The sequence below is a fragment of the Bidens hawaiensis genome, unplaced genomic scaffold (genome assembly GCF_021521415.1).
Source record: "Bidens hawaiensis isolate Kalapana, Puna unplaced genomic scaffold, B.hawaiensis_p1.1 tig00011664_1, whole genome shotgun sequence".
Classification (NCBI taxonomy): domain Eukaryota; kingdom Viridiplantae; phylum Streptophyta; class Magnoliopsida; order Asterales; family Asteraceae; genus Bidens; species Bidens hawaiensis.
In genome coordinates, this window is record NW_027491920.1 from 435,347 (window position 1) to 451,740 (window position 16,394).

General features: G+C 38.0%; 2 protein-coding genes and 1 long non-coding RNA gene across 3 annotated transcripts in view; 2 read left to right on the forward strand and 1 right to left on the reverse strand.

The window, feature by feature from the left end:
- LOC143538689 (uncharacterized) overlaps positions 1–16,394 on the reverse strand; it is a 164,379-nt gene that overhangs the window by 42,601 nt on the left and 105,384 nt on the right. The window lies entirely within an intron of this gene.
- Positions 8,099–9,200, forward strand: LOC143538678 (uncharacterized). The gene is made up of 2 exons (XM_077032180.1): positions 8,099–8,537; positions 8,652–9,200. The coding sequence occupies exons 1-2, from the start codon at positions 8,099–8,101 to the stop codon at positions 9,197–9,199; spliced, it is 987 nt and encodes a 328-aa protein (XP_076888295.1). The 3' UTR covers position 9,200.
- On the forward strand, positions 12,874–16,024 carry LOC143538686 (PITH domain-containing protein At3g04780-like). The gene is made up of 8 exons (XM_077032187.1): positions 12,874–12,939; positions 13,043–13,129; positions 13,779–13,902; positions 14,695–14,743; positions 15,233–15,290; positions 15,430–15,476; positions 15,549–15,626; positions 15,792–16,024. The coding sequence occupies exons 1-8, from the start codon at positions 12,886–12,888 to the stop codon at positions 15,838–15,840; spliced, it is 546 nt and encodes a 181-aa protein (XP_076888302.1). The 5' UTR covers positions 12,874–12,885; the 3' UTR covers positions 15,841–16,024.

Below are 16,394 nucleotides of genomic sequence, written 5' to 3' on the forward strand. Positions count from 1 at the left end.
AACAATAAAGTTCTAATCTTGTCTTTTCCTTTTTCCTCTCCCATTTTCAACCCCTTCGTCATCAAGATCTTCCCACATCATTTCATCCAATCTAGCACTTAAGCCTTCTATGTAAGCGCTTTCCGGATTGATATCCCACTTTTTGTGCGGGCCCGATTTATAAGATTCCGAAAAACGCGATTGAAGTCTAATGTTAAAGTGAATAAACTCAAGTTTATCCGCTCTCTTGGAATTTAAACGATTCCGCTTCACGCTATGGATATAGGAGTATGTACTCCAATTTCTCTCGGCCGAAGAGCTACTAACTGGTTGTAAAAGTACCTTTTTTGCTACTTCGGCTAATTCGGGTGTCTCCGATCCATACGTAGCCCACCAATCAATTGCATCCATAACGACAGCATCGGCTTGCGTTGCGGCTCTTGCATATAATCCTTTCTTTATATGAAAAGTTGCAAATTGTTGTTGCAACACTTTTCGTTCAGCCTCATTTTCAGAAATTCTTTCAAACGCCTCCATAACACCAAGTGTAACTTCTTTGTCATCGTTAGGAGCCTTTCTACGTTCTCCACCGGGTGCCAACTTCTCTAAATAGTATCTATCATAAAATCTAGGACTTAAAGCAAAGCATAAACAATGAAGAGGGATTGTCATCTTATTCCATCGAGCCACAATAATATCGTTAATGTCAGGGAAATAACTAGAGAACTTATTTTCCACCATAATATCTTTAATTTCGCCCACCATGTTATCCATTTTCTCATAAATTTCTCCCATTCTAGGTACTTCACCATCACAAAATTTAACTAGCAAATAAATTGGTTTTGTGATGGCTAATATGTTCTTAACATCTTCCCAAAACAAGTCATCATTGATGGTCTTAACCATAATTTCCCCAGTTTTTTGACTATTTTCGTCCCCACTTTTCATCAATTCCCTCCAAGAATTGAGGACGGTAACTGTTGCTAGTGCCTCTCGACATTTAAATAACCTTCTCAAGAGAATATAATGTGATGCAAAACGAGTCTTTGCAATTTTCAATAATTCAATCTTTGAGTTTTCTTTGAAAATTGCTAAAGCATGAGTGTGGTTAAGGAAATACTTAAGAACTTCCTTGCCTCTTTTATAAGTGTCAAACATCCAAAAAAATGCTTTTGCCATGTCTTTAAAAATCAGATTTAACGTGTGTACGCAAAAAGGGGACCAAAATATATGTTTATATACCTTCTCGATCTCTTTTCCGGCAGCCTTGCAATTCGCCGCGTTATCCGTCACAACCGACAACACGTTGCTTGGCCCAGTCGTCTCAATAGCTCCAATAAGAAAGTTAGCAATCTCCTCTCCTTTTTTCTCCACCCCTAAAAAATCCTCCGCGTACATGAACATTGCACCATGGGAATTAACCGCAAGTACATTGATAAGTGGACTCCTTTTGACATTAGACCACCCATCTGAAACAATCGATACTCCTTGGGTGTACCACGTATCTTTAACGGGTGCTAACTCCTTCTCCACATCCCTTACGCATTCGTCAAGTAGTATCGTTCTCGCATTTTCACTTGATGGTGGCTTATATCCAGCAGGTGCATTCCTTATGGCATCTATCATTTCATGAAAGTGTGGAACACATTAAACGGAATTCCGTTTGCACACAAGCCTCTCTCTATCTTCAAGTCCACCACGTTTCTCTCTAACACGCCAAAAGTTTCAGCAATGCCTTTCTTTGAAGGTGCACGAGTGGATAAAACTGATTTTTTTAAAGTCTTTCCCGAATTCTCAACCTCTTTTACCTTGGTAAAAAGCCTTTCGTACAGCCCTCTATCTCTAAGTACCGATGAGCATCTTTTAATCTCAGCCTTTTTGCCCAAAGCAGCCCCGAAGAAATGAACGTGAATTCTCGTGTAAGTGCTTGTGAACTTCTCCTTACAGTGATTGCAAGTCCACTGTTTGCTACCTCCGGGATTCTTACTATTTCCCGCACCAAGGAATGTTACTTCACCAAGTAGTGGCTTAGATGAATCTTTGTCAATTTTCGATTGACTACCACCTGATGATGCTGCTGATGTTGATGATGGATGAACAGCCTCATCATCATCAACATCAATGTAAGTATGTTGCGTTTCACTTACATGTGTATCGTTTTCATCTACTGTTCTTTGTGATTGAGATCGACTTCCAAAAGCCATTTGCAATATTGGGCAGAACCGCAGAAGTTACAGACTAGAAGTTACAGATTGTTTTTTGAGTTTGAGTGTGAGTGTGAAATTAGAGAGGAAAGAAGTGGGATTTTATAATAATGAAACCCTTTATAATAATAATAGCCTTTATAATAATGACTGTGGAGTGAGAAGTGTGAACGTCGTTCTTAATTTCCCGCCTAAAAATATCAACAACGCAATAGCGATTTCAATTAACAGCAATCACGAATTATTAATCAAATCGAACGACGTACCAGGCTCAATTGAATTGCGAATTAGGGTTTTATGGATCGAATCGTACCGGCGACCGGTCAACTGACGCAATAGCGATTTCAATTAACAATAATCGCGAATTCATAATCAAATCGAACGACGTACCATGCTCAATTGAATCGCGAATTAGAGTTTTATGGATCGAATCGTACCGGCAACCGGAATCGCGAATTCTCCGGCGAATTGCGATTGGGTACACATCGTACCAATTCGAAATTCGTGGCTAGGCTAGCGATTTATGTGACTATGATCATGAATATTATATATAATAATTGGGAAAACCCGAGTTGTTACATTACGGCCCTAGATAGATCCATCAATTGATCAAAAATTATCCTTGATGTTGATTATTTTTGTGCAGGCCAGCAAAAATATCACATACGCTAAACTTACAAAAAATTTCCAAAGAGTTTTGATAAGAAAAGTAGAAAGGTGCATCACCATTTTACCAAAAGGGAAACCGCTTACACATCTTTCGTTCCTCAATCTTCTCTTCCGTCACGGTAAGTTTTAATAATTTAATTTCAATTTGCAACCGAATTTCAGTTTTCAGCAGACAATTCTTAGCTAATTTTGTGTTTGTGTTTTGTGATGCAGCCAGGGAATCCTGTGCGGGAATCCTGTGTAAGCTCATCTTGTCAACTCTAAAAGGCAACTTTTCTAGAACTATTTGAGACTTGATTCTTTTGGTAAATTATGACAATCATGCTTCTCATTGTGGTGCCAAAGTAGCCTGTATAGACTTAGGTGTTGTTTGTTTTTTAAGAGGTAAAATGTTTACAGTCTGCGGATCACATCTGCAGGCATCTGTAGCAGAAGAGGTGGACCAAATCTCTGCAGTCTGCAAGAAGAAGACTGTTTGTTTTTTAACGTCAGCAGACTGCTAAAAGTTATATCTGAAAGATATAAGCAAATAATTCATAAACAAACCGCACCGAACAAACTAATGGAAATCAAACCTATTAAAATTCTTAACAAATCAAACAAAACCACAATTAACATTAATCAACAACCAAACCAAAATCTAAATTAACATTAATCAACAACAAAACCTAGACATAAACAAATCAAACCTACTAAAAACGCTTAACAGAAATAAAGAAATGTGTGGTCCATTTTCTAGTGAGAACATCATACACATGAAGGGAGATTTTGTGACCCCATCTAACCCTAAAATCAAAACATATAACCCAAGGACAATTATACAAACTCAAGTAAACAATCAATCAATGAAGGTCCAGAGACGAAGGTCCACCGCCAACAGCAGTGGCGTCGCCGAATAATATGAGGCAAGGGCCTTGATTCTTGGTAAGCATGATGGCAGTGAGCGTGTGGGTCCAACGAGGACCGGGAGCGTCACCACCTATGTGGCCGGAGGGCGGTGCCGGAGGTGGGAAGAGGGGGTGACGGGAAGATGGTGGGAGATATGGGGGCTAGGGTTTGTGGAGATAAAGGTCTGCTATTTTGAATAGGTGAAAGAGTTTAGAATATGTGAGAAGTGAGTAGTCCATATCTGCGCCAAGAAGATGGCGCCCAGATCTTTTTTAATGAATTGTCTTCCGGAAAACAAATAGTCTGCAAACCTCAATGTCTGCGCGGCGCAGACAAAAGATGTCAGGAAGCTCTTTTGGGAAAAGACAAACACCCCCTTATTATATTCTATTCAACTTTCATTTATTAATATCCTCTTATATGTAACATTCGTCTATGATATATTTGTAACTTTTGACCGGCATCCTTCCGCAAAACTCGCGTATTTCTATCGACATCTTCCCCCAAAACTCTTTTTTTTTCATATACTAAACATGCTTAATATTAAAAGGATGTCATTATAACTGTTAATAGCATATAATGAACCTTTTTCCAGCGAGACAAACTGTATCGTTATCACGCTTAAACATAACTAATCTTATCGGCATGGTTAATTATTTTTTTTCCTGTACTTTGGAATAATAGAAATTTACCATCAAATGTTTGTCAAAGCTAAAGGTCATTATTTTGAAGACAAGTTGTTGCTGCTACATGCTGACTTATAGCTCAATGCGATCTTGCCAAACGGTAGTGTTTCTATTGTCACAATTTACTAATTCTTGGTCTTCATTCTTGTCAGGTCAAAACCATATATGGATCATCCTTTAAAGAAACCTTAAGCATTTCTTTAACCACATTGAACAAGAGCATCATAAACACTTTTTTTTCAAATTATTTTATATGCCTAATTTAATTCAATTGATTGTACAGTTGGTATTTAAGTTTGAATATTATACTATACCAATGGACGGTACTGTAACGAACCAGCGTTTAACTTCAAAATATTAAAAAAAACTTAAATATGCAATTGTGTTTAACTTAGTTTATATGATAATGTTATAAATTTCTTATGTGTTTTATCCCAAACTATACTGACTACAAATTTGACTATGCAAAATGCCGGTACCTTAACAAACAAACCCCTACTAACCAAATTCCACCTGTGTCCCTGCCGTAAAGCGCAGACTCTTTTGCTAGTGTGTGTATATATAGTTAATGAATTTATATAAATGAAGTTATATTTAAAGTAGTCAAAGGGTCAAAGGGTGAAAGGGCCATTGCAATTTGCAACTCAACTTAACAACTTATTTGTTGTTATTTAACATAGAGGAATTTACATATATCCCCTTATTAACTTCATTTATTACATATATCCCTAACCCTTAAACTTAAATTACATATATCCCCTTTCTTAAACTTAAAACTATCATTTGATTCTACAATGACAATTCTACCCTTACTTTAATTAAAATTTACAAGTTAAATATATTATCACATCTACATAAGATGGGATAATGGAGAATTGGGATAGCAGTTAAAAAACAAAATCTACAGAAGATGGACTGCACGTCAACACACCTCCCTGCCTACCATCATTATCTCATGCCTAAATTAGATAATTACCACCAATCTATCATCGATTGTGTCTGATCTAACCTGAATCATGTGGCTTTGTTTCGTCAGAAAACATTGAGCTTGGCGGCGAAACCCGATGAGCCGCTATTGTCGTTGCTTCAGTCTCGTCATCCTGCCACCGTCCCACACCACCTGTTTATCAGCCGCTGCTGTCGGAGACTTGGCATCAGCCGACCGTCTATCTGTCTTTGTCTTGCGTCCCCATAAACGAAGGTCAAACTATTGGAATTGAATGTTTGCAACATCGGAAACCACTGCTAGCTATATGAAAACCCAAATATTTAACTAACAAAATTGATTGTTATATTCAAATTAGGTTTAGGTTTGGTGATCCGGTGCAAAAGGGTATTTTTGTCAATAATTGAAGTTAATAAGGGGATATACGTAATTTTTCCTTTTAACATAACCCAAATGTCAAATGTGCTACAAGTTTGTAACTTTCAAAACATAAAATACCCAAAAATGTAACTTTGGTTAAAGTACAGGGACTATAATTATAACTAACACTATCAAAAATAAAACGCAAGTATAATTTTGATTTGAAATATAAGTGGATTTTCCTTGTTATCCTAGATGTATGTATACTCATAAATGAATATTATCCTATTATTCCTTGCATGCATATATATTTTTTTGTCGACTCCATAAAATCCAGAGTTTGTTTTATATAGAATCGAATCGAAACCCTAAAAACCCACATCTTATTATTATTATTATTATCCTCAGCCACAGAAACCCATCACCGCCAATCAATTTAAAACCTCTCATCTTCAATCCCCACATAACCACTTAACCCATGGCCATTACCAATGCACCCGAAACCACCCGCCACAAACCCCATCAAACAATGGACGATTCTGACAAGGTTAAAAGCTTGAAATCACTCAACGACAGGCTGCATAAAGAGACCATTGAGAAGCGTACACAGGTCGATTCGTTGGCTGAAGAGGTAGGTCCCAGCAGAGCCCAGTTGGTCCCGCAAGACTCACCTTGAACAGGGACGTCTGCGCAAAGGCCATCTGCTCCCGCAGGACCCACCATGCTCAGAGAACCTTACGCGCAGTACGCAAGCTGTACACGCAGGGAAAGCCTCCCAATGGTGAAGTACCCCGCCTGTTCCCGCAGTTGCGGATACAAGCCATCAGGGAAGGCTACCCGCAGACAGCAGGGCTACACGCACAAGACAATAGCTACTTCAGTAGTCACATGAAGGAATGAGCAAGGCGGGAACAATCCCGCCAAAATGAGCCAGTCCGTATGATTCTGAAAGATCTCTTGTACTATACCTACCAAGGTATGGATAGGACAGACAATCTGACCAGAACAGCCCATGAGCCAATCACAGGGTGACAGCTCACCGACAACAGTACGAGGAGGAGCACCCTCTAGTACTGTTTGTCACTATTAGCCGCTGCCTACTCACCAACTCTTACTGAGGGGCATTCGCAGCCTACAGTTGGTATAATAGTGTTACTGTTGGCCGTAACCTATTCACCAACCAGCATGGCCTGCGTATAATCCACAGTAGGTGGGACGTGCATAATCTACAGTTGGTGGAATAGTGCAGCCGACTTTGTTACTGTTGGCCGTAACCTATCCACCAACCAGTATGGCCTGTGCATAGTCCACTGTTGGTAGAACAGGAATACTATTCAGCCGGCTGTACCTTCTAGGAAACCTACCTTCGGCTATAAATACTCCAACATCTTGGAATGGTAAGATCATCTGCTATCCTGTTATCTAGCAATCTCTTAATATACACTTATATTCAGAGCAATCTAGTCTGATTCTCACGCCGGAGGGTGGTCACAAGGAGGAACCCCCCCCCCCTTCTCAGTGACGAGCTTACGGTGTTTGTTTTGCAGGTCCCCTGAAGAACAACCGTCTCTGTTGGACCTCATTCTCGTGGGAAACATTACTTAAACCCCAGATTATCTATAATCTGTCCAGGGTTCACTTAGTGTTTCTTCATTGGCGCCATCCGTGCATAAAAGCTAGAACTAATTTAGTTTTTTCAAATTTTCTGAAGAAATGGTTAACGTTACTCCGGTCCAAAAGCCAGTAACCGACCAAGAAACCCCGGTAACAACCCCAGCAACTGGGGGGAACACCGGCGGTTATACAATCCTTACGAACACTACCCCGACTACCCAAGCCGGGGCAAGTGCAGTAAATATTCCACTGGGGTTCACCGATACCCAGCTGGAAAAACGAACGAGGGTCCCTCGCCAAACACTAGATCAAGTGAAGGCGTGGGCCGAAGCACGCCAGAAAGAGTTCCAAGCTGAATTGGACGAACGCTTGCATTCAGTTCAACAGGCTGACGAATTCGGCAGTACTCGCCAACACCTCATTATGAACAGCGAGGGCGAGTACTCGGACGACGAGAGGGAGGAGTCCGATACCGACGCAAACCCTCGCCATAAGGCGAAAGGGAAGCGTAAGGAAACGGACTCCCAGCCAAAAAGGAATTTTGGGGAAGCCTTTAAACCAATAAATGCGGAGAGAAACCCGCGTGACTTCTCCAAAACCTTTAGACCAACTGCTACGAATGCAGGAAAGTCAAAATTTGCAAGGGACATTGCGGAAGCAATTGCCCCGAAAAGTGCCAAACAAATGTCCAACATTGGCACTTATGATGGTCTATCCGACCCAGACGACCATTTGAGGTTAATCGGATGGTCATGGAGAACGATGAGCTGAAGTCCGAGATGGGTTTGCTGACGGAAGCGTTGGTGAGACTGGAGATTGAGAAAGATATGGTTTTTGTGTATTTGAATGTGCATTTGAATCAATTAATGGAGCGTTTGGAGGGTGAGTTGAGGAGGGTTTTGGAGGACAAGAGTGAGATTGAGAGGGTTAAGCGCGAGAAGGAGTCGGAGATTGCGGGTTTGAGTAAGCGGTTAAGCGACTTTCGGGTTGAAATTGGTGAAGAGAGAGCGGTTTCGGCTCGGGTTAGTGATGAGAGGGATGAGATTAAAGTTTTGTTGGAGGGTAGAGTTTTAGAGGTGAATGAATTGAAAGTGAAGGTAGCTAAAGTAGAGGAAAAGGAAGCTCGGGTTTTGACGGAAGTGGCGGAATTGAAGGAGGAGTGCGATAGATTAAAGACGGAGAGTTTAGCTGGTGCGAGACGGGTTGAATTGATATTAAAGGAAAAGGAGGATGTTTAAGCGAAGTTGGTTGAATCGGACAGTGTGGTTGATGGATTGCGGAGGGACGTTGCTAACTTGGTTGAAGAGAAGAAGGCGATTGCGGACGAGAAGGCTGCAAAAGAAGTTAAGAACTCTGAGTTGCAAGGTTTAGTGGATGAACTTAGGAAGGTTGTAGAGAGGATGAGAACCGAAGAGGGCGTATTGTGTGAGAAGGTTGCTGATTTGGAGAAGAAGTATGCTGCAAGTTTGGATAATGAAGCGGAGATGAAGAGTAGAATTGATGATTTGGTTGAAGAGAAGAAGGAAACCGAGAGGCGGATGGAGTGTTTAGTTAATGAAAAGAGTTTGGTTTCGAAAGATTTGCAGGGTGCGATGGACGAGTTGCAACAGCAGAAGCTTGCGTTTGAGCAGATTGTTGAACAGAAAACTGAATTGGAGAATGGTAAGACACATGCGGAGAGTGAAATTGTCAAGAAAGACAAACAGCTGACTGCGTGTAAAGACACGATTTCGTCACTGGAACAGTCGAATTTCGAACATGTTGAGAAAGTTAAGGAGTTAGAGATCGAATCAGGAAGCAACAAATCGTCACTTGATCAAGCTACAGTTGAGAAAGATGAAGTTATCAAGTAACTTAATGATCAAAAAGCCGTAACAGATGATTTAAACCAGACGATCTTGTCAATGAAGATGGAAGTTGAAGATTTGAACCAAAAGTTATCAGCTTTGACAGCAGACAATGAGGAGAATTTAGGTGAAAAGAACCGATTAACCGATCAATGTGCAGGGTTGGTTAAAGAAGTAGCTGATCTAGAAGCAAGGTTTGGTGAAACCCGAGCTGAACTCGAGGGTAAACTAAGTGCAGCAGAGGCAAACTCGAACCAGGTGTTGAATATCTTGAAGAAAACAGTGATGGTGTGTGATGGAACCGGTGATTTTGATCAAGAAAACGGCGTGGAAGAAGAGATTAAAGAGCATGTTGCAGGGATTGAAGCGATTAAGAGAGCTTTGATGGATAAAGAGAATAGATTGGAAGAGATGAAAATGCAGGTTGAGTTGGTTAAAAGCTCGGCTAAAAAGGAGAAGGGGTTCTGGACTATGGTGTCATCTGCAACGACATTGTTAGCTGCGGCTGCTTCTCTGGCATATGTGGCTCGAGCCCATTGATTCGGTCCAAGTTTTGTGGTCGATTTTATAAATTTGGTTACTGTTACTGAAAGGGTTTACTGTAAACTCGGTTTTGGGGTTATATAATAAAAGATCTTTTTGTTAACTAGTGGTTCACTTGTTTGGTTTGGTTAAGGGGTGTTTGGGATTCCTTATTTTCATCAACTTATAACTTATAAATTTTTTGAAAAGTTAATAAGGTGTATAAGATGTTTGGCAAACCGTAAGGCCTTATGGATTTTAACTTATGGTAAAGGCAAAATAGAGGGGTTTTGAAAAGTTAGGAATATACAATTTATTAATTTAATGAGTTTGATTTACCTATTACACCCCTCTCACCCTTAAACCTCATTACACTCCTTTTAAAAAAGAGTGTCCCTTTGGTCATTTTGGTTTTCCCCAACACATAAGCTAATCCAAACATTTTTTTCAAAAACATCTTTTCAAAATTCCATAAGTTTATAAGTCCTTTTAACTAAAAGTCCTTTTTCACTTAAATAAGCAATCCCAAACACACCCTTAATATGCTTTTATAAATGTATCAGAAAAATTAAAACTGAACTATAGTTTTCATTTTAGTCGATTATCGTTCACTAGCCAGTTTATTTCTACTCATATAATTCCTAATTATTTAGTTATGGGTTTATAAACTCACTCTATACAAATCTGATACATATTTACTTTCACGTTATTCAAAAACATATTTACCTAGGAAACTACACTAATATTAATCCTACACAATTGCAAGCCTCTACTTGCTTCATTTGCTTGCATGTCATTAAAAATGAAAGTAAGGTTCAAACATATATGTTAAGAGTAAAGTCTGGTTTGCGTCCCGAATGAACGATTCGTGTAACTTCGTTTGAGTTAGTTTGCATTGGTTCAGTTATATTGTTATGTTTGTTTTTTCCTTTTCATGTCTCCTAATCTCCTATATAAAACATGCGTTGTATTGTACTTATTCAGGGACATTGGATAGGCCTTGGTGATTCAATGATTCTATATATAATGAAACATATCAAAATAAAATCATAGATGTTTTTGTTGGTCCATAAAATCTTGTAGCGTTACAAACCTTTTGAAACTTCCTTTTTGATGAGCATAATATCATAACAATTTCTTGTTCAGCAAAGAAAATAACAATCGGGTTCACTGACTTTGTATTCACAAGTTTTTATTCTTCTTATTAATGAACATGTCCCTTCCAGGCGGTTCATCGGATAAACAAACCATGCACTCCTTGCAACGTTTGATTTATCTTAAGGGTGGCAATCTTGAATCATGGGTTGAATGAGTTGTGTCAAAATGTATAAGATGGGTCAGAATTGGTCAAACTAAAAAAAGAAAATGATTGAAACGGGTTAAAACGGGTTGACATTTCTCGGTTTTTTTTATTGGAACGAGAAAAATGGAGGAAACTTTTTGGTATTTTTACTTTTTAAGTTTTTGATTTATATTTCGAGTTATAATTTTTTAATTATTTTTTTGAATTTTTTGGTGAGGGGTTTTGAAACGGGTTTTGAAATCTCAACCCATTTTGATCAATTTCAAAACCTCTCACCAAAAAATTCAAAAAAAATAATTAAAAAATTATAACTCGAAATATAAATAAAAAACTTACAAAGTAAAAACACCAAAAAGTTTCCTCCGTTTTTCTCGTTCCATAAAAAAAACCCGAGAAATGTCAACCCGTTTTGATCTGTTTCAACCTTTTTTTTTTAGTTTGACCCATTCTGACCCATCTTATACACTTTGATACAACCCATTCAATCCATGGGTCGAGATTGCCACCCCTAATTTATCCAGTACTCAGTAGAACAAGTTTCTTACATATTGCGACCGAGTAAACAATAAAATGGATGATTATTCTATTACTTTTTTAATTCGGTCACTTGTGTAAATAAAAATATATTATTTTTTATTTTCTTAAGTAAATGATAAAATGCTTGATAAGGCTGCCTTTGAATTGAGGGGGGGATGTCGCCGGCTCGATCACCCTGTAGGGTTGAATTTTTTTAAAAAAAAATTATACGTGTATTTCTTTTATGAAGAAAATATGTATTGTTAGTATTTAAACCCAATTAATCACTTCATTTAAGCCCGTTTTTATAAAAAATAAAAAAATCTTTTTAAACAACTCAAATTATTTCTCATTTTTGGCTCTAAACTTTTCATTGGTTCTGCCCTGCATAATGATAAAAAGACTTAACTCATATGAATTTAACCGATTATATAGCATCACGAGGAAATCCATAGTTTTTTTATCTAATAATGAAGATCAAAATCCGCACTTCATAGATCCTGAAAACAAAGTGACAAACTATTAAAACCACACAGTGACACAACTAGAGGTGCATAAATCGGGTTTTTTAATACCCGTGTTCAGATATGGAACCGGTTTCGGGTATGATCGAGTATTGAAAAATCGGGTATTGAGATAAATCGGGTAGGGTTCGGGTAGGGTATTGAGAAGAAAAACTCAACCCTATGTACCCGGGTAGGGTATGATCGGGTTCGGGTATTGAAACCGGGTACGAGCGGGTATTAATACCCGGTTTTGAATTTGTAATTTTTTTATACATTTTTTAATTTGTTTAAAATTTAAATTTGCTTTGTAATGTATAAATATAATTAAACTATATTACAAAAACCATAAACCCACTTAATTTCAAATTATTTACTTAGTAATATGCATTTTACAAAAACTTAAACATAAAAGTTGTGAAGTAAACATAAAAATATACTCTAAAAACTCATGTATTATTTCGGGTGTTAGAAAATTGGTATCGGGTATAGGGTATGACCGGGTCTGGGTATTTACGGGTATAAATCGGGTACGGTTTCAGGTACGGGTATTGACCTCAAAATTCATACCCTATCCATACCCTACGGGTAGGGTCGGTTCCTGTTTCGGGTATAGAATACCTGGGTATATAAAAACCGGTTCCGACTATTTTCGGATCCGGTTCCGGGTTTTGTTTTTTTTTTCACCTCTAGACACAACGTCTGTAATGAGTATACTCTAAGACGACTTAGTGGGCTGGACCCGGCCCAACAGTTTACAGCGTAAAAGCGTGTAAAATGAATGAATAATATTCGTGTTTCACAAGTCAATCAGTTTTGTCATTCTAATTATTCACCGGAACGGAACGATGTCTACTGAATCTGCTGCTGCTGCTGCTGCTTCGGCAATCCTCAGAAATCAGGTTTTATTTACTCTCTAATTCAATCTCTCTCTCTCTCTCTCTATGGCTTCTTAATTGTTAGTTTGAGGTTAAGTGTTTGGTGCATATATATATTTATTTGTAGGTGGATTTGCTGGATTTCATCGACTGGGCTGGAGTCGAATGCCTCAATCAGAACACCGCTCATCCTTTCCCCAATGCTCTCAAACAGGTTCAGTTTCATTTCTTACATAACTAAACCCTATTTTACTGATAGATAGCTTCTCTTAATAGTTAATACCTACCTAGGTTTTTGAGATTCACACCTTGTCAATTTATTTTTCATTTAGTGGATTAGCTTTCTGCTTCAAGTAGATGTTTATTCTCAATTTATGTAGAATAATAACATCTAGCAAGCTCATGTTCAAAAAGTATGTGTCAGGTACCATTAGTTCAAATTGAGATCATGCTAAACGAACAGACATGTACACTCAAATTCCACTTATACTGGTAGGGTCTGGGGAGGGTGGGTTGGGGCAAACCTTTTATTTATCCACGAAGATAGAGAGCCTGCTTCGGCTGACTCCAACCACCCCCCGACATGTAAAGTATTGTATCCAGATCACATAGAGTGTGCCAAAAACAAAAGGTACTAAACTAATAATGGTAAGCTATTGATAACGATGATGGTCAGAAAGCCTCTTCAACCCCATGCAAATATACAATTAGCTTGGGTTGATAAGTGAGTGTGTGTGGCACAAATGTCAGTCTTAATTATCATTAGGCACTAAAAGCTTCCCTTGTGAAGTGAGAAATATTTGTCAATGTGTTCTCTGGTTTCATGATCCTTTAATTTTTGAATGTTTTGGTCTGTGAAATAGGGTTATAGAGAAGACGAGGGTCTAAATCTGGAGAGTGATGCAGATGAGCAGCTTCTGGTTTATATACCATTCACTCAAGTTATCAAACTGCATTCTATTGTTATTAAAGGACCTGAGGATGAAGGTAAGTATTTCTGGCCTTTTTATCAGTACAATTACAGCATGATGAGTTGTATTATACTATTATGTATCTGTTTGGCTATGTACCTGCAATATAATGCTATAATGTATGACATATACCATAGCTTAATACATGTTTTTGGCTATAAAAGATACTGCTAATTAAGAGAATACCTATGGTCCACAATCGGTTTCTCTAATATCTTGTTATGATTTTGAACATAACAGCCAGTCAGATAAATAAGGAAACTAACCTTTTTGCTAAATGAAACTATTTATTCTTTTTTTGCTATAATTAGATATATAAGTTTTGCATTTTTGAGAGTATTAAACTCACTTCATACATGTGCAAACTATTTGATTGTAATAAGTACAAGCTAAATTTGATATGCTGAAAATCCATAAAATTATAAAAGTTCTTCTGTTCATCTATAAAGTAGCAGTTAATTAACATTAGCTAGTGCATAGTCTTGTATATTCTAGTATGTAAGAAGCGATAAGCGATAAAGATATAAAAGGCCTAAAAGTTTGGTGACATGGAAGATGGTCTGGAAATTTGAGACAACTTGTAACATATGAATATATGCTTTTGTCATATCTTCTTATAAAATGTAACCTGTGAAAGTTTCATGTAAATGTTCTGGTTGCCAGCTTCCTTTTGTTTTTGACGTGACTTATATTCTTATCAATGTTTTATACTAACGATTGTTACTAGGACTCAAGTTCAGTTAGATATAATGTTGTAAATTTATTGTGAATCTATTGGACCTTCCTACACGCTTTATCCAATTTGCAGGTCCTCAAACCGTAAAGCTGTATACAAACAAGGAACACATGGGATTCAGGTAACTTAAAAAATATAATAAGTTATTCTCCTGGTTCGTTTATCATCATCATCATCGTACTCAGTATATCCCACCAATAGCAATGCTATGGTAGGGTCTGAGGAGGGTAAGATGTAGACAGCCTTACCTCTATCCCATAGGGATAGAGAGGCTGCTTCCGGTGAGACCCCCGGCTCGATAGTAGTTTTGCATCAAGCCTTGGACATAAGGCACATAGCACTCAATCATCGGGACACCGGCTGATCGGTGCATGTGCCCTTGTCTTTCGGCTATCAACGCCACCACATGATGCCTGATTAACCTTCCGCCACTTTTAACGTTATTTTCACGAGATTAGTAAAATAACGTCAAAATTAGTGCAATTTTACTTTTGCCCACCCGAGGGTTCACACATATATACATTATATGCGCGCACCGCAAGCAGGGCGTTTCTCCTGGTTCGTTTATCATATATATAATCGGTTATTAAAATGGCTATATGTAATGCAGTAATGTTAGCGACTTCCCCCCTAGTGACACGCTTACTTTATCTCCCGAGAATCTCCAGGTAAGCCACATACTCATTTTCTTAAATACCTTATATAATTAATGAACACATAAATTATTATTCTTGCAACAGTAATATATTAAATCTTGATGATTTGGCCAGTTTTCTTATTCAGTGTTTTGGTTCTATGTTCATTCAGGGTAAACCAGTTGTGTTGAAGTATGTTAAGTTTCAAAACGTGCGCAGGTAATAAATATGTTTATTTGCTTGAGAATATGATAAACGATAGGTTGGCTAAGTAACATACGCTTGGATCAGTTTGACAATATTCATTGAGGACAATCAGTCTGGTTCTGATATTACAAAAGTTCAAAAGATTATTCTGCATGGTAGCACGTAAGTTTCTTATGTAATCTTTCTTGGTGTAAACGTTTTGTACCTTTTCACGCGTTATAAATATAATAGATGACATTACATGATTATGTGATATCATATTGGTTGGATGCACTTGTGTGTTTGAAATTTTAATACTCAGATATTTAAATGCTGTCTATGCTGCAGAGTGGAAACAACAGATATGAAAGGCTTGAAAAAGATAGAAGATCATTGATCAAGAGGGTTGTTTGAACTGGTTTTCAACTGTTTTGGTTTGATGGCATGTAATGCAACATAGATTTGGATCTACCATTACAAACATATGTATAATAAGGTCATGGATATCCTTTGTGGCATTTGCTAGGCACTTTGTTTTCGAGACCACTTCTTTCTTAAGTAGCGATTGGATGCTTTGGTTATTATATTATCATTGTAAACTGATTAATTTGGAGGTGTTCAGTTTCACATATCTGTGTGATGTTCAAACATCTTAGAAATTGTAATCGGATGGCATATTGTTAAATGGATGGACCAATATCGTCATCATTCAAATATTAAATTCGGAATAAACAGGGGTTTTGACATCGTTAGCAATGGTTCTTTTGAGAGCTAGATTGAAGAAAATGAAGTCTACCTAGGGGGACTTCATGCCAAATTGCTATAAACGTAACGTTGAGTAAACACACAAATGCTATGTGTGTTAGGGATGAGCACGGTACCGTACCGGCACCCAAAATACCGATCCCGAAAATCGCAAAATCTTGGTACCGGTACCGGGATTATACCGTT

Excerpts from the sequence above, each read along its gene's own strand:
- LOC143538678 (XM_077032180.1), top strand. The coding sequence starts at position 8,099 with ATGGAGAACGATGAGCTGAAGTCCGAGATGGGTTTGCTGACGGAAGCG. Across the intron at positions 8,538-8,651 it reads AAAGACGGAGAGTTTAGCTG|AGAAGAAGGCGATTGCGGAC; the intron begins GTGCGAGACGGG and ends ACTTGGTTGAAG.
- LOC143538686 (XM_077032187.1), top strand. The coding sequence starts at position 12,886 with ATGTCTACTGAATCTGCTGCTGCTGCTGCTGCTTCGGCAATCCTCAGA. Across the intron at positions 15,291-15,429 it reads TATCTCCCGAGAATCTCCAG|GGTAAACCAGTTGTGTTGAA; the intron begins GTAAGCCACATA and ends ATGTTCATTCAG. Across the intron at positions 15,627-15,791 it reads ATTATTCTGCATGGTAGCAC|AGTGGAAACAACAGATATGA; the intron begins GTAAGTTTCTTA and ends TCTATGCTGCAG.